Genomic DNA, 18,860 nt, shown 5'->3' on the forward strand with positions numbered 1-18,860 from the left:
AATTAGTTGTGGCATTTGAGTTGACTAAGATGATTTGGATTCATGTCTGTTGCTCTTGTGGGATTTCTTCTTGAAGAATGATGCTGGATTCAGGGTGATTTTTTGTGATTCTGACAAGATAGTTCAGAAAGGAATGCAGTAACTCTCAGCATTGTGATAGTTAATCATCGGGAATTCTCCCAAACACTATTCCAATTTGTCTTTCCCAGCATGTGGGCTCCAATGAAAATGTTCATAGTTTAAGCAAGAAACTAATTAAGACCTGCTAAAAAAAATAAGGATTAAATTTGTATCAATATGGATGGAAGTCAGGAGAATAAGCTTCACATTATGGAACTCTAGGACTATGCTCACTGTGGAAATGACAGTTGAGAATATAGCTCTTCTATATTTGCTAGATTTTCAATATCCTAAATGCTTTCTTATCAGGGGATAAATATAAAGAAATCAAGTAATGCTTCAGATAAGCAAATTGTTTACTCATCTCCAAAACCATGTTACGTTATCAATAGTGGACTCTCTCTGATTGCTTTTTCAGCTTATGGCTGAGAACTCATGCCATACTTCCGTAATTTAGTATTAACCAGTTACTACGTAAGCCATGACAACTAGGAGTGAGCTTTATGTTCTAGCTGAGATTCATCACCTCTTTTGGTCAAAATCCTTGCATTTCTATTTATTAAAGCGAATGTTGTGTGTTTGTCAAGTTTCAGAACTTGGACTTAGATGTGGCCTCCTAGTCTTGTCCTGCTGGTGTGTGTAGTATTTACTTTTATGTTTAATGATGATGATGATAATATTTGTTAGTCCTTCCTAAATGCCAAACATGTGCTAGGCTTCCAGAAGATAAAATGCAGTCAGATCATACACAATCATAGTCTCATAGTCCGAGGGAGATGGAAAACAGATATTTTATCTCACGTTTTGCAGGTGAGGAAACTGAGACAGAGAGATGTTAAGTGATTCACCTAAGTTTCCATAATCAATCAGTTGCCAGTACAGGCAACTGGCAGAGCCTGAATTGAATCCAAACTAGTCATTTGCATTGAATCAGTCACAATGTGGTTCATCATCTGTGATGTAAAGCAGGACATGATGATTGACTTTGTTCCCAAGTCACTTCGCAGTCTCCAGCACCTACACTGTAAGTGTGAGTGAGTTGTAAGGAATTGTAAGCTTTGGTTTGCACTTCAGGTCCCTAGAGCTAGCAAGGGAGAGAGGTAGGGGGAACTGCAACTCAAACTGCCCATTCCTGCAGCCCTTCAGCCCAGAGGACAACCCTTGCTTTTGAGGGAAATATAGATTCTTGCAAGTCTCTTGTAGAAGTGATCTTGATATTTATTGAGCAGCAAGTTGATATGGTATACTGTCCTAAATTCTTGGGCATTTACACTTCTAGCCTGACAGTGGCAGAGGCTCTCTTCTCCACCCCATATTTCCAAGCACTGCTGACTCTATAATAATGAATAATTATAATAATTGTAGCATTTGTTTAGTGATTACTATGTGTACAGAACTGTTCATTAATCAGGTCGGCCACATCCTGGCTCCACAGGAGCCTCACAGTCCAAGTAGGAGGGAGAACAGGTGTTGAATCCCCATTTTGCAGATGAGGAAACAGGTACAGGGAAATAAAATGACTTGCCTAAGGTCCCACAACAGGCAATTGGCAGGGCTGGGATTAAAACTGAGGTCCTCTGACTCCCAAGCCCATGCCCTTTCCACTAGGCCACCTTGCTTCTGAATGTGGAATCGTCTCCTTAGGGGTTCCTCTGGAACTGGGAGAGTCCAGGAATGGAATCTCCACTGGCTCATTCCCTGAAGTGGAATTTGAGGATCGGATACCTGAAAACCTCCCTCTTAGCAGTGTGTGTGATGACTAGAGAATGCCTCTTTGAAGGCTTCATTCTCAAATCTTCTAATCCAGGTTTTGTAAGTGAATTCTATTGGGTTTTAAATTCTCTTACCCGGAAACCTCAGCCCATCATCTACTGCATTCCCCTACACCTTTTCTTTTACCTGTTTTCAAGTTGGACTCTTCATCTCTTCTATTTTCTCTCATTTTCAGAGCTTCCAATCATTGCTGTCTTAGTTCTCCCATTGTAGGTTTTTAATAGCTGAAGTCAATTTTTTTCCACTTAAAAAAGTGCTCAACTTAGTTTCTGGAGGTGAGATTTAGAGGGTTTATAGGTTTTCATATGGATTAAAAATTGACATCCTCGACATCCTCCATCATTATCAAAAATGTTTTAAGAGCATACTGTGGGCCTGGTATGTTTTTAGGTGACATAGACTATATAGTAAAGAAAAAATATACATAGTTCAGCTTTTCCTTGTGATTATTAATCCCCAGTCTTGTAATTATTTACTACATATTCAATCTTGATATGTCATTATTACTATAAATGTTAACCATGCTAATATTAATAGTAGTAAAATGAGACATGCTAAATTTCAGCCAGTCACAGGAACATCTTCACCCCTTTTCCTAAGACCTCCATTGCTCTCTTCACCGATTTCATTACCTTCCATCACCATAACACATTCTTTTCCACTTATCCACTGCCTCAAAGACACCCACCTCCATAGAAACACACATTCATAGCCACGTTCATAATAACGATGGCATTTGTTAAGTGCTTACTATGTGCCAAGCACTGTTCTTAGTGGGTAGATGCAAGCTAATCTGGTTGTGCCACATGGGGCTCACAGTTTTAATCTCCATTTTACAGATGAGGTAACAGGCACAGAGAAGTGAAGTGACTTACCAAAGTCACACAGCTGATCATTGGCAGAGCTGGGATTAGAACCCGCGACCTCTGACTCCTAAGCCTGTGCTCTTTCCACTAAGACATGCTGCTTCTCATACCCACACATACATTCATGTGTGTAACCAGACATAGACAAATACAAATATGAATGGACATGTACACTCACACCTCAGAGTGAACAGATTCTATAACTTGCTCTGAAATGCATCAAAAATTATGGAAGCATTCAGACACCAGCTAAAAACTCGTAGCTATCCCCAGGAGCAACCGGAATCTATTCAGAGAACAGATGCTGCAAGAATAAATGCTTGCACAATAGAACAGGAATTCCCCGGAGCAGATCCAGTTTGACTGCTGGGGAAATCCAAACCAATTTTCATAGATGCCTAAGTGAGTGTGATTCTAAAATCAGTGAGATCTTGGGCTTAAGGAACAGTTTTTATACCAAAAGTGTAAAGTGACTCTAGATTTCTCTTTGCCAGCACTATGGCACAATTGTAATTACTTAGGTTGGGACTGTAAGGTGGCTTTTTTTCTTTTTCAAGCTAAAATTAGAGGAAAACATTATTTAGATTTTAGTAAAGTACAATGATAAGGCAATACACTAATACCAAATTTAAACACCTGCATACAAAGGAGTATGTAAAAAGACTAGCTACATAAGATATATAAATTTTCTTGTGGGCTGAGCTATCAGTTAACTCAATGGACAAAACACATACAAGAGAGGAGTGTTATGTAGAATTATAAAGATGAGAAGGGGTAATGGCTAGTGGATGGAAGGGGAAGATTAAGAGGTAATGAAATCAAACCTCTGTGAACTTAGTTTAGCAATATTACTTACAAATGGACTAAAAAGAAACATAATAATAAGAATATTTGTTTCTCAAGACCAAACTGCTTCTAACTAAATCCAAATAAGCACTTAAAAATCATATTTTGAAAGAAGTGAAAAGTTAATAGGTCTTTAGTCCACCCTTAACCAAAAAGGGTCAATTAGCTTTTACTTGAACTCACTTCCTCTATGGCTTGTCCCTGTCGATTTCAGAATATCATAATGGCTTCCATAAGACTGCTTTGGAGGTAAAGTTCCTGTAAGTATGCAATCCTGTTTGCGCATTACTCAATTCATTCCTCTTGTCATTGGAGTCCATCAGGAATGCTAGAAGTTTATCCTGAGTTGTTTTTGGAATAGATTCAATGCTTATATAGTTGTTCTTTTCAATTGAAGATGCTACGGACAGTGGAATTCACCTATGAGTGCCTTGTTGGCTGAAAATGGATTCGACTCATGAGATTCCATTCATACCTAATATAGCGAAGAAAACCATTTTTCTGAAAATGGTAACCAAACAAACCTCCTTCCTTACTCCCTGTTCACTCACTTTCCCTGTCCACAGGGAGCCTTTGCAAGTAGGGAACATGTCTAACAACTCTGTTATATTATACTCTCCCCGACATTTAGTACAGTGCTCTGCACTTCAACTGATTGATTCCTCTTGCTTTTCTTGTCCTCACTCTCTTTGTCCTCTAAAAGTTCTACTTGTGTTTGATGACTGATGCTATTCTACCAGTTGATGGTACTGCATTAGTATCATAGTATTACAATTATCAAAAATAGTAAATCCAAGTAAATAACATTTTAAACACTTCACAATGGCTTAAAATTTTTAATTCTGCTGTCAGACTGTAACAATCTTATTCCACATTTTGATAGGTACAAATCTTTCAGATTGCCTGAAACTATTGATATGCTGTTGATGTGACTTATGTGCACATAAACAAATATTTGACAAAACAAGGCAATATTTAATTTTGATTAGGGGCAAAAACTTAGTTCATAGCTTTAAATAAGGAAGTGTTTACTGATGTGGGTGTTTGTTATATTCTTATGCATATTTACTTTGGCAATACAGTGTGGGAGATAATAAAACATTATCTCTAACTGAAATGAATGTATCACCTAGATCTGTGCTGCTGAGTAATGAGGATTCTGGTGAAGGTATTAAGGGGTTGGGTTGCACAAGACCGAAAATGATTCAGAAAGCAGCAAGTTCTACGAGGAGCTGATGAATGCATAATTTATTTTGACCATAAAGGGTGAGTTAGCCCCTGCAGGGTGAGGAGAATACATCTGGTGAATCAGTGATCTTGGACAAGTCACTTCAATTCTCTGTGCCTCAGTTCCCTCATCTGAAAAATAGAGGCGATTAAGACTGTTAGTCCTATATGGGACAGGGACTGTGTCCAACCCATTTATCTTGTATCTACCCCAGTGTTTAGAACAGTCCCTGGCATGTAATAAGCGCTTAACAAATACCATAATTATAATAATTATTATTAGAATTTGGAAGAAACTTTTCAACCTTAATATTTAGTCACCAGAAGTTACTAAGGTGCAAGGTCTATTTCCATACAGAATCCGGTAGGCTTCAGAAGTCTGCCCTGTTGTGCTCCCAAGCCGTTTTATGCTCATGGGAACCCAGTCTTGTTGAATCAGCCCCAATAGCACCCTTGTTTCTTGGGAGCACCCCCTTTTCCTCCCACAGTCTCTTCAACTTGGTTGGTCAAAACTCTGTTAAGCAACAGGGCATCTAACTTGTATTAAAAAAATTGCACAAATCCCCTCTATGCCTGGGACATTATAATAATAATAATAAATAAAAGATTGAAAAGAGCCTTACCCATTTTTGGGATAGTTCAGCCATTGCCTTGTGTCCTTCATTGTTATGTGATTGATCTTTGATCTCCACATCGAGGCCATCTGCTTCTGTTAGCCACATAATCATTCAATTAGCCCTTCAATTCTGGGTCAAGACTACCTCTATTAAAGTTAAGTTTTGAGTGGTGTTTTAGGAGCCTCTGTTTTTGCAATCACAAATATGACAGTTTTGATTACAGTTTTTTGCTTTGCTTCTTCAGTACTGCAGTATTTCGGGATGTGTAGAGAGTGATGTTTTAGCTGAATTTTTAGCTTATCTTGATGAAAATGATTTAGAAATTTTATTTAGGAATTGTATTTATCTTAAAAGCTAGCTCCCACTTAAAATCCAAATTACTAGGAGATTTTTCAGCTGTTATCATTTTACTGTGTCTGGATTCCCTGTCTCAGGCTTGCCATTTAAACCCAGCCTAAGGATCCGAAGACAGTTCATATACTGTCATTCCTTTTGCCTCTTTGCAACTGTTTAGTCCCATCAGGGACTTTGAGTGGATTTAGTCTCTAACATAAAACTCTAGTTTTATTAGGCCAATTTAAATGTGACCCTTTGAGAGATGTATAAGGAAGGTATTTGTGAGTAGCTCTAGATCCTTAATGCAAGGTTGTTAAAGTTTATATACCTTCTCCCCAATAGGTCCCTCTAAAAATAAGGTACCCAGATTCCCCAGGGCTGGAAGGTAGGATGGGGTGTCACCTCTATCCACCACTGCCACCCTCTGTGACTGGAAAAAATAATAATTGGAACATCTGGTTGCCTTTTCCTGGTATCCAGTTGGTTTTATGTCCTATGACTAGCAGACATAGGAGTTTTATGGGACATTGAGTAGACTAGGCTACATATGAAATCTGGGCATGCCTTTCTGGCCAAGAAAGATTGTAGATTGCCAGCTCCAAGGTTCAGAGAAGAAGCTTCAGAGTTATCTTTAGATGTCTAATAAAAATAGTAATTTTGTGGTATTTGTTAAGCACTTATTCTGGGCCAAGCACAGTGCTAAGTGCTGGAGTAGGTATAATAAAATTAGATCAGACAGTTCCTGTCTCACTGATTAACTCATGGTACAAGTATCTAATCCTCATTTTACAGATGAAAAAACTGAGGCACAAAGAAGTCAAATCATTAATTGTGGTATTTAAATGCTTAATTTGTGCCAAGCATTGTCTTAGACACAGGGGTAGATATAAGATAATCTTATCTTTATCTTATCTTTATATTATATATATCTTATCTTTATATTTATCTTATATATCTTATATATCTTATCTTTATATTTATCTTTATCTTTATCAGGGTAGATATAAGATATAGAGAAGCAGCATGGCTCAGTGGAAAGAGCATGGGCTTTGGAGTCAGGGCTCATGAGTTCGAATCCCAGCTCTGCCACTTGTCGGCTGTGTGACTGTGGGCAAGTCACTTAACTTCTCTGTGCCTCAGTTCCCTCATCTGTAAAATGGAGATTAAGACTGTGAGCCCCATGTGGGACAACCTGATTCCCCTATGTCTACCCCAGCGCTTAGAACAGTGCTCGGCACATAGTAAGTGCTTAACAAATACCAACATTATTATAATCAAGTCAGACTCGGTTCCTGATCCTCAAAGGGCTCACGGTCTAAGAAGCAGCAACAGCACACATAGAGTCCCCGTTATAAAGATGAGGAAACAGGTACGGAGAAGTCAAGTGGCTTGCTCAGAGTCACACAGCAAGCAACTGGCAGAGCCAGGATTAGAGCGCTGGTTTCCTCCCAGGCCTGTGCTCTTTCAACTAGCCCACACTGCTCCTTGCTGTTTTGCCTCTCTCTGGATCAAATGATAGCCCTGTGAGAAGTCATCAGCAAAAGCATCATTTCCACCATCTGTTTTAGTTTAAGATGGGTCTGGAAATGCCTGTCTTGAGGGCTAAAATGCTTACTATACATTTAGGGAATTAGTGGCCCATCGAGGTGCAGATGTGATTGATAGGCATGCAGTTAGTGCTGGGTCCCAGGCATTGAGGTTACTCCTGTTGTACTCTGCTTTTGTCAGGGCACTGTTGCGCTTCATTTGGAATTAGTGCTAACCCTGACCTACCATCCGCCCCCACAGAGTGACCAGATGACAGTCCTAAATTATGTAGGTCACTGGCCATGCATTCTGAAGCTGACATTCCCTTATGGGGGTCCCCCGGTGGTAAGCTGGATCCCAAATGCTGGATCTCAAGGCACAAGCTGAAGAGCAAACCTATATAAAGCCAATTATCCAAAGCTTCCGAGGCCCAAACTGGTTTAGATTACCAAACCTTGAGATAACAAGACATGTTTGGGTTGGGCTAACTCAGAGGAGTATCTATTCAATTTTATTTGGTTATACAATGCAAATGAAAAAAACTGGACTATTCTCAGTTTAAATATCCAGTTGTCTGCTTATGTACAATTTTCTTCCTTTTTGTCAAGCCTTCAATATGACTGATAGAGGCTGTAACTGGAAAATAAGTTAAATAACTTCTTTATTGCTAGGTTTATAAATCGCTAAGTGAAATACGGGATCTGGGGATAATGAGCACTGGAGACAATCAAAGGCCTTCTCCTTTCCCTGCTTCTTTCAAAAATTTAGACCAAAGCCAATATTTTTTAGCCAATCATCCAGTCACTATAGTTTTTTTGGCTATTCTAAAGCATCATATTTTCCTTCCTCAACCTTTAGCATAAAGAGTTTTGTTGAAAGATGAATAATTTCTTCTTTTTGTTTTTAATGTGGGTAAAATACACTATTAAACTTAACTTGGTAAGAATTTTCCAGTTGGGCCCCATTTGTCAAGAAGTGAGCTCTTGGGTTTTGCGTGCTGTTTCACATCCTTTTGGAAGGTTGATATAGAAGAAAATTTGCCCTTGCTTGATGCCTTGTTCCAGATGTTGACCAAACTATTAAAGAAGAAATTGCCTAGTGGTAGTCTCCCGGAAATTGAATTTCCATTTGATTCCCCTTGTCTATATGTTTACACAAAATATTCATCAGAACTCTGTTGTATTTCTACACAAATCCCAAATCCCTGCCCACATCTGGATTTTACTTCTGAGAGAACACTATTTTGTGTTACTACACTGGAATTTCATGTTCTTCTGACCCCTAGTAGTGAGTCCTTAGACGGGCCTGAAATCTATTAAGAGAACATCTCACTGTCTTCCTGACTAAGTTGTAAGCTCGTGTCTACTAATTTTACTGTGATCTTCCAGGTATGTAGTACAGCGCTCGGCAAACTGTAGGTGCCCAATAAATACAACTAAGTGAAAAGCTGACGACTAAGCAGTAAAAATCTCCCACAACTTCTCAAAAATCACTTAGTTGCCACCTGCTTTTTCTTGAATGCTTCATTAAGATGCAAGTTTGATTTTCCAAAAACAACTCACATAATATCCACCCATATGATAAGATGTGTGGACGTCTAAAATTCCTTCCATAGGTGGTGTCAGACTGCCACCTTAATCATATTGACAATATTTTTCCTTTCTGTATGCCCATGAATAAGACCTAATCTGTGAATTATGCAGAGCATAATATCCAATAATATCATCTAAGGAACTCTGATATTCTTGTCTTATGCTGTTGAGTTGTCTCCGACCCATAGTGGCATCATAGACACTTGTCTCCCAGAATGCCCCACCTCAATCTGCAATCGTTCTCATAGTATATCCATGGAGTTTTCTTGGTAAAAATATGGAAGCAGTTTACCATTGCCTCCTTCCATGCAGTAAACTTGAATCTCCGCACTCAACTCTCTCTCATGCTGCTGCTGCTGCCCGACACAGGGGAGTTTATACTGAAGTACATAGTTACCCTAACTTGAATGGAATAACTTATTTCTACCTTTGTCTAGGAGAAGTTATTTGTTTGGTTTTCATTTTCAAACATATGCCTACTCTAAGTTGATGAATTCAATCTGGTTACATTAAATTGACATTTTGCTCCTCAGCACTGTAGCACTTTTCCTTCTATTAGGAATACCCCAAGATAGCCCTAGTAGGTGAAAAGCATCCTAATAAATGCTCAGTATAGTCAGTGATTAAGAGTAGAAGAGCAAATTCTAAACAAGGAAAAATTCCTAGTGGATAGAGCATGCACCTGTGAGTCAGAAGGACCTGGGTTCTAATCCCTGTTCTGCCCCTTGTGTACCTTGTGACCTTGGGCAAGTTACTTAACTTTTCTGTGCCTCAGTTCATTTGCAAAATTTGTAAAATGGGTATTTAGACTGGGACTCCCATGTGGGACAGAGACTCTGTCCAACCCAATTATCTTGTCTCTACCCCAGCGCTAAAAAACTGTCTGGCACATAGTAAGCCCTTAACAAATACCATTATTACTATTAGTATCCATTGGTTTCAGAATAGCTCTATCCCTGGAATTTACCAGATCCAGGATCTGTTAGGGTAATCAAGGGTTGGTGAGCACTCTACTGTTAAAACTTGTCTTATCTTAAGTCATTTCTGACACATAGTGACACCCCAGACACATCTCTCCCAGAATGCCCCACTCTCCATCTGCAATCATTCTGGTAGTGCATCCCGTAGAATTTTCTTGGTAAAAATACCAGTAAACTTGAGTCTACACCCTCAACTCTATCCCGTGCTGCTGCTGCCCAACCCAGGTGAGTTTTGACTAATAGCTCATTGCCTTCCATTTGCTAGCCACAGCCCAAGCTAGGAATGGAATGGGTATGCCTCTGCTTGACTCTCCCTCCCGTAGCCAAGACTTACCAGTACTTACTAGTACTGGAAACTCTCCAGTTGCGACCTTGAGAAGGGTACTATTAAAACAGCTTGAGAAAATTCCCATCCAGAAAAGGAATGATGAGATGAAGAAATAAAAGACAATACAGGGAATAAGAAAGGAAATCATCAAGCACTGGTGACTTCAAGGGGGGAAAAGTGCATTGTCACTACATACACCGTATAAACATTTCATCACTTCAGGCAGTCTAACCACTGAGTTTGCAAATGACAGTCCTCCTAAGCTCTCTGTTAATAAGAAAACCTAGAAAAAGCTTGAGACTCATTTCCTTAAAGGCTAGTCAGTGTGGTAGCCATTTGGGGATTTTCTTTGATGGGAAGAGAAGGGCAGCCACATGATAGAGCCCACAATGTGTGAGACCACCCCAAGCATCCCTTGGAGATATAACCAGGTAGAGACACCCCTCTTGTGTCCTGAAAGCCAACTTTTTCACACCTGAGTAGGCTGAGTATGCAGTAGCTGGGACACGCTTGTGCTTGTGTGCTGGCTTTGTACATGGGATTGTGTCTAGACTGTAGAAACTCCAACTTCAATCTGCCCTGAGGAGAGCAACTGATTGCTACACACACACCTATGTATAATCAATCAATGGTATTTACTGAGTGCTTACTATATATAGAGCTCTGTACTAAGTGTTTGAATGTACTGCAGAACCACTCATAAGTGAGAGACCTGGGCCCATTTTGATCTAGCTTAGACAGGGCCAACTCATGTGCTTTCACTTGGGAATAATAATAGTCATGGTTCTTGCTGGGTTTACCATGTGTCAAAGCACTGTGCAAAACACTGTGGTAGATATAGGATAATCAGATCAGATACAGACCTTATCCAACACAGTACTGTGAGGAAACTGTGTCTCCAGGACACTGTGACCTGCCCAAGATCAACACAGTAGGCCTCACTGTCTTTCCACTCAGGCCAGGATTTGATAGAATCAGGAATTCCAGTTCAGGTTTCTACTGTATCATTTCATTTCATTATTGTTAGTAAACCCTAATGAATGCCTACTACTCCGCCCCACAGCACTTATGTATTCATCCAAAATTTATTTATTTTAATGTCTGTCTTCTATACTTCTATACTCTATACTGTAAGCTTATTATAGGCTGGAAAAGTGTCTGCTAATTCTGTTGTGCTCTCCTAAGTGCTTGGAACACTGCTTGGCTCTTAGTAAGTGTTGAATTAATGCAACTGATTGGTCTTGGACCCAAAAAGTGCCAATAATAATAATTGTGGTATTTGTTAAGCACTTACTATGTGCTAGGTGCTTTACTAAGTACTGAGGGGGAATACAAGCAAATCAGGTTGGACACAGTCCCTGTCTACATGGGACTCACAGTCACAGTCCCATTTTACAGATGAAGTAAATGAGGCACAGAGAAGCTAAGTGACTTTTGCAAGACCACACAGGTGACAGAGTCAGGATTAGAGCCCATGACATTCTGTCTCTCAGGCCTGTGTTTTATCCATGCTGCTTCCCCAGTATTAATTGTAGAATACCTTCTTGAAGAAGTGACTTTTTAGAAGACTTTGAAGGAGTGGAGGGATCTGGTTTGGAGAATCAGAGGGGAGAGATGGTATTTAAATTGTCTTTTTCATTTATAAGAACTTTTTTTTTCAGACACTTCTAATGATGATTGGTGTGGTGGCAGTGGCAGTGGCGGTGATTCCTTGGGTTGTGTTTCCTTTAATTCCACTTAGTATTGTATTCATTATCCTTCGTCGGTACTTCCTGGAAACGTCAAGAAATGTTAAACGTCTGGAATCCACAAGTGAGTAATAAGGTCACAGCAAGATATCTGTAGCATTGGCTTAGATTTATGGTAGAATGTGAAATTCATATGGCTAAATTCCACTGAATAAATTTAGTCAAAATCACTTTCTTGATGGTGCTAAGTGCTAAGACAGTGCTAATTTAGTAGCAAATTTTCAATAACGTAAGGACAGGAAAATTAGAAAACCAAATTAAGAAGGTGAATATATTGAGAGACTGGTAAGAGGGATGTGGCATCGAGAGTCAGACCAAACCGAAATGTCTGTTGAGCAGCTCTGAAATTCAAGCAATCAATTCATCAATCATTGGTATGTATTGTGCTTACTGTGTGCAGAGCTTTGTACTAAGCACTTGGAAGGGTAGAGTATAACACAACTAGTAAACATATTCCCTACCCACAATGAGTTACAGTTAAAGGGGGAAGACAGACATTAAAATAAATTACAGAGAAGTAAATTAGTGCTGTGAGGCTGAGGGAGGGGTGAATTAAGTAATTACAGAGAAGTACGTAAGTACTGTGAGGCTGAGGGACGGGTGAATAAAGGATGAAAATATAAGTGCAAGGGTGGCATAGGAGGCAGTGGAAAAAGAGGAAATGAGGGTTTAGTCAGGGAAGGTCTCTTGTAGAGATGAGCCTTTGGTAAAACTTGTGAGGTGGGGAGAGTGATCATTTGTCAGATATGAAGAGTAAGCAAAATGCACCAATCCATTGTAGAACATGAGAAGAAGAAGAGAGTTCCATGCCAGTAAAGGGTTGGTGACAATAATTATGTGTCCTGAAATTACTCCCAGATGCCACATATCATTCAATCAGTTGTATTTAATGAGTGCTTACTTTGTGCAGAGCACTGAAATAAGCACTAGGGAGAGTACAACAGAATTGTTAGGTATGTTCCCTGCCCATATGACTTCTAGTTATGAGCTGTATTTACCATCAAATGACAAGTGCCCTGGATTGAATTCAGTCTATGTCAAATAAGGTTCATCACATCATATCTTTGCTGGACAGATGTGAAGAAAATGATTACCAGGAAGCCTCCTTCCCAGATGGAGCCCCCCCTTTTCCTCTGCTCCTCCTTCCTTCCCATCACCCCAACTCCCTCCCTCTGCTCTACCTCTCTCCCCACCCCATAGCACTTGTATATATACGTACATATTTATTTTTTAATGATGTGTATATATTTATAATTCTGCTTATTTTTATTGATGCTGTTGATGCCTGTCTACTTGTTTTGTTTTCTGTCTCCCCCCCTTCTAGAGTGTAAGCCCTTTGTTGAGTAGGGATTTTCTCTATTTGTTGCCTAATTGCACTTTCCAAGTGCTTAGTACAGTGCTCTGCACACAGTAAGTGCTCAATAAATGCGATTGAGCGATTAAATGAAACAACTGCTCTCTGGTGTGCTGAAATGGGAAAATCATAAAGAGCTTATTTTAAAGGCACACTAAGACCCTCAATAGATGGAAGTCCACAAATGGACTAGTATGAGCCACTAGCACACAATAGATCAACCAATCACATGCAGATAACTGCACAAGATGCCACCAGAGGTGAAATTCACTAATGGTTGCATGTGCATCGTGGCAGACAGTACTATCACCCAACCCACTCACTTCAGTCCTCTAACAAAAACCTACTCACTGAACTTCGAACTCATCTATCTTACCACCATCCCCTTGCCTACATCTTATTCCGACCTGAAAATCCCTTCTGCTTCGTATCCACAGACAATCTTTCTCTCCATCTTCAAAGCCTTATTAAAATTGCATCTCCTCCAATAGGCCATCCCTGACTAAGCCCTAATTTCCCCAACTCCCTCTGCCTTCTCTGTCACCGTTGCACTTAGATTTTGTGTCTACCAACTTTATTTGTATTTTACTCTCCCAAGTGCTTAGTACAGTGTTGTGCACACAGTATGCCTATAATAAATATCGTTGATTTTTTAAAATTTATTTTACTCTCCCAAGTGCTTAGTACATTGTTGTGCACACAGTATGCCTATAATAAATATCATTGATTTTTTTTAATTCACCACACCCTAAAACCCTTAATGTCTATCACCCCCTATAGGTTATAAGCTCTCTGTGTTTAGTTAGCATGTCTACCTACTGTGTTATACTGTACCATGCTCTGCACAATTTATGTAATCAATGAATAAGATTGATGGATTGGGTATCTCCTTTAGAACAGTGTCTTTGGGACCTTTGTGTATCAAGAGGGAAAAATACAATGGTTCCCAGTATCAGGTACAAAGAAATCAATTGATGGTACTTATTGAGCACTAACTGTACTGTACTAAGGCCTTCAGAATGTACAGTACAGTAGGTAGATAGTCATTCAATCAATGATATTTGAGTGCTTACTGCATGCAGAACACAGTATTAAGCATTTGGGAGAGTACAGTACAGCAGAGTTGGTGGGCTAGAGGGTGACAAGACAGTAAAATACGTTATATATGTATGTGCTGGGGGGAGAGAGTGGGATGAATATTAAGTGCTTAACGGGTACAGATCCAAGTGCATAGGTGATGCAGGAAGGAGAAGGGAAGATGAGGGCTTAGTTGGGAAAGTCCTCTTGTAGGAGGTGTTAATTTAATTAAACTTTGAATGCAGGGAGAGTAGTAGTCTGCTGTATAGAGAAGGGGAGAGAGGTCCAGACTAGAGGGAGGATTTGGGTAAGGGATCAGTGGCCAGATAGACAAGTTTGTGGTTCAGTGAATAGGCTGCCATTCAAGGAGCAAAGTGTACAGACTGGGTGGTAATAGGTGAGATAAGTAGGAGAGGGAGAACTGATTTAGTGCCTTAAAGCTGGAGTGGGAAGAGACAGGAAACAGAAGAGATTATTGAGGAGGCTGATGCAGTGGTTAAGGTGGGATATGATTCAAGTGTTTGGATTAATTTGGATGGAGAGGGAAGAGTGGATTTTAGTGATGCTGTGAAGGTAGAATTGACAGAATCTGGTGACAAATTTAATATGTGGGTTGAATTAGAGGGTATGGACTTATGTTTGTGTGTGTGTGTGTGTGCTTGTGTGTACAGTATTTGTTAAGTGATTACTTTGTACCAGGCACTGTACTAAGCACTGGGGTAGATACAAAATAGTCATGTTGGATACAGTCTATATTCCACATAGGGCTCACAGTCTTAATCCCTATTTTACAGATGAGGTAACTGAGGCACTGAAAAACTAAGTGACTTGCCCAAGGCCACACAGCAGATAAGTATCAGAGCCAGGATTAGAATCCAGGTCCTTTGACTCCCATAAGGCCATGCTACTTGTGAGACAGGAAAGATAGTGGTGCTCTCTTTGGTGAGGGGAAAATCATGGGGGAGAACAGGGTTTGGGTGGGAAGATAAGGAGTTCTGATTTGGACATGTTAAGTTTGAGGTGTCAGTGGAACATCCAAGTTGACATATCCTGAAAGGAAAAAAGAAATGCAAGAGTGCAGAGAAAGACAGAAATCAGGGTTGAGGAGGTAGATTTACAGTCATCCATGTAGAGATGGCATATTCATTCACTCTAATGGTTTCAGTTGCCATCTCTACATGGATAACTGCAAATCTACAGGAGTGGGAGGAGATGGTAAATAGAAAGGGACTGAGAACTGAGCCTTGAGAGAATCCCCAGGTTACAGAGTAAGTGGCAGAGAAGAAGCCTGTCGAAGAGACTGAGAATGAGCGGCCACAGAGGTAGAAGAAAAGTCAGGAGAAGAAGTGTCAGTGAAGTCCTAGTTAGATCATGTTTGCAGGAGAAGTAGATGGTCTGTAGTATCAAAAGCCACTGAGAGGTCGAGAAGGATTGACCATTGAATTGACCATTAATTGACCATTGAATTGGACAGAAAGGAGATCATTGGCAATAAGAGATGGCAATTTCAGTGAAATGACAAGGGTGAAGCCAGATTGGAGAAGGTCAAGAAGAGAATTGGAGGAGAGGAAGTGGAGTCAGCTAGTATAGACAACCCTCTCAAGGAGTGTGGAGAGGAATGGTAGGTGGGAGGTGGGATGGCAGCTGGAGGGAGCCATGGGAGCAAAGGAGGTTTTTTTTTTAGGATAGGAAGTACATGAGCATGTTTGAAAGCAAGTATTTGAAAACGAGCAGTTGAAGATGGTGGTCATGAAGGGAAGAAGGTAGGGGACAAGTGTTTTGATAAGGTGTGAAGTGATCAGAGGACAAGTGGAGGGGTAGCTACAATCGTGTCTTTACATGAATACAATGCCTGAGGGATTTGTGGTTATTCCTTCTCATGAACACACAGCAAAAAAAAAAATTCCTCAGTTGCCTCATCTTAGCACCTGAATTTGTACTCTATGTACACATGGTATTATGCAAGGTGGAATCTACCATGATTTATTCATGGGTCCTCAGTTGTAGGAAATGCTGCTGGAATGACAATAAACTAGAGGGTTCAGATAGAGAATGTGGAGGGGGTGAATAAGAACTAGCAAACAGGAAATAGGATCACTTGAGGATATTATCAGTTATTTGTGGAGAGGGTATGAGGGAGGAAAACAGCGAGACCTCAGGGATAACTTAAAGGTAAAGAATCTCTAGTTAGCAGATGGTAGAGGCAAAAGATAGAAAAGTTAAAGAAATTTAATCAGTTGTCTAAGGAAATTTTTTTTCCAGGAAAAAAAGGGCTAGAAATTTTAGTGATAAACATTTTTTCTTGTACTGTGTTAATTGATGCTTTTTATTGCAAAATATCAGTACTGTAGAAATGCTGAAAATTATCAGTAGGTTATTGCTAATCCTACCATTCATTTGGCAACTGTTTATGCTTAATACTGCATTAATTGGGTTTTTCACCACTTCTATATACAAATGTGCTCTGAGAAGGGGAGCAAAAGTCATTAAGTTCATTCTGCCAAGATCCTATCAAGCCTATTATAGCACAACCTGTTTTAAAGTTTTGCTACCCCCTGTAAAATTTAATAAATATTTGGAGCAGCTCTGAAAAAAGAACTCTCCCACAGGTCAAATCTGGTTCAATGTGCTCCAAGAGGATATCCAGGACAATTCATCATGCACAGTCTTGCTCAGAGTAACTGAGCCATTAGCTGAGGTTTGGAAATGTTTTCATGATAGTGAGGGACTATTTTAAAAATGAGATTCAGTGTAGTGGCATGCAACCTGTATAACAAGGTGCCTCCCCCCACAACCCAAATTTGTCTCTTCGATTTCATGTGAAAACATTCCTGTCATCCAGGAAGGCCTTGATTATTTCAGGTGATTGGGTAGATACTTCATCTTGGATTTTCCAAAACCACAAATGCTCAGCAAAAAGGCTCCAATTATTATTATGACCATTTAATGTATTAAACTCTTCTGAGTTTAAACTCTTCTCAGTCAAGCACTGAAGTAGATACAGGATCATCAAATTCAAACTCTGTCTTTATCCCACCTGGAACTCACAATCTAAGAGGTAGGGACAATGGTTATCTCCATTTTATAGATTAAAAAAAAGTAATGATTGTGGTATTTCTTAAGCGCTTACTGAGTGCAGAGCACTGTACTATTTTCCAAGACCTGGGAGAAGCAATAAGATCAGCTGAAGCATAGTCCCTGTCCCACATGGGGCTCGCAGTCAGGGGGAGAGAGAGTAGATGTTTAATCCCCATTTTACAGATGAGGGAAATGCTCTCATGGAAAAGTTAATGACTTGTTCACAGTGTCAGAACAGTTAAGTGGTGGAACCGGGATTGGAACGGAGCCTCGGGAAACAAGTCTAAAGAGGTGAAATGCTTTTCCCAAGGACACACGGATGGCCAGTTGCAGATCTGGGATTAGAATCTGGTCTCTTGACTCCTAGTCATGTGCTCTTTCCAACAGACCATTCTTCAAGAATAGAACAAAGGTAAACCAAAGCTGAAGAGAGATAGATAGCCAAAGGATATCTGTTTCCAAGGGATCTCTGGAGGGTCATCATGTGTAGAATGAGCAGAAGAATCAGTTATTTGTTGAATGTTTAAAGTATTTGTTGAGCTTCTGTTGTGTTCAGAGCACTTTACTAACAACGTGGGAGAGTCCAACAAGGTTAGTAGATATGATCTCTACCCAAGGAGCCTACATTCTAGGCTTGAGAGAAAGACAATAAATAATATATGGATGAAAGGAGGAAAAGAAGGCATATGAGTAATGAGGGGCATAGTTGTGCAGACGTGCTATGCAATAAGCTAAAAGAAACAATTCCAGTGGATTGGTCCTTGAGCCAAAGTCTGGTGGGACTCAAGAATGAGACTGAGTAGTTGCCATGAAGTCAGATTGAATCCATATCTAGGCACACAAAGCAGAGCCAGTGACAGTGATGAGCATTTGGACTATACCTCCACTGTGCCTTCAGGTCAGATGACTCCGTTTAGATTCCTAACAGTAACATTCCTAGGGATCCTGTCCTTGTTGATGCATAAGTATGTGACCATAATGATTATGGGTTTAGCAGGCCAGATGAAACTGGAGTTTATGGGTTTAAGAGGCCAGACTCTTTGCAGCTTCCCCTGGCCAAAGATGCCCGCACCATCCACCACCCTCCTAGACCCCTGGTGCTCTCTTGCATCAAAGCAATTGGAAGTAGTATGGTCTAGTGGAAAGAGCAAAGGCCTGGAAATCAGGAGATCTGGATTCTAATCTTGTCTCTGCAATTCTCTGCTGTGTGACCTTAGACAAGTCACTTAATTCTCTATGCCTCCATTTCATCATCTGTAAAATAGGGATTGAATTCTTGTTCTCTTTCCTTTTTAGAGTGTAAGCCCCACATAGGTCAAAGAATTGTCCAACCAGATTGTCTTGTACCCATCCCATTACTTAGTATAGTACCCTGCACTCAGTAAGTGCTT

At 40.0% G+C, this 18,860-nt stretch overlaps 1 protein-coding gene across 5 annotated transcripts in view; it reads left to right on the plus strand.

Moving 5' to 3' along the window:
* ABCC4 (ATP binding cassette subfamily C member 4) overlaps positions 1 to 18,860 on the plus strand; it is a 252,819-nt gene that overhangs the window by 178,268 nt on the left and 55,691 nt on the right. For 4 of the 5 annotated variants that reach the window (XM_007667967.4, XM_029073687.2, XM_029073683.1 and 1 more), the window contains one exon: positions 11,874 to 12,024. The exons of the other annotated variant lie outside the window; for it this stretch is intronic. In XM_007667967.4, coding sequence (XP_007666157.2) covers positions 11,874 to 12,024 — 151 coding nt within the window. The remainder of the gene's footprint in view (positions 1 to 11,873; positions 12,025 to 18,860) is intronic. 5 annotated transcript variants of the gene reach the window in all.

This window comes from Ornithorhynchus anatinus, chromosome 10, assembly GCF_004115215.2.
Source record: "Ornithorhynchus anatinus isolate Pmale09 chromosome 10, mOrnAna1.pri.v4, whole genome shotgun sequence".
Taxonomy (NCBI): domain Eukaryota; kingdom Metazoa; phylum Chordata; class Mammalia; order Monotremata; family Ornithorhynchidae; genus Ornithorhynchus; species Ornithorhynchus anatinus.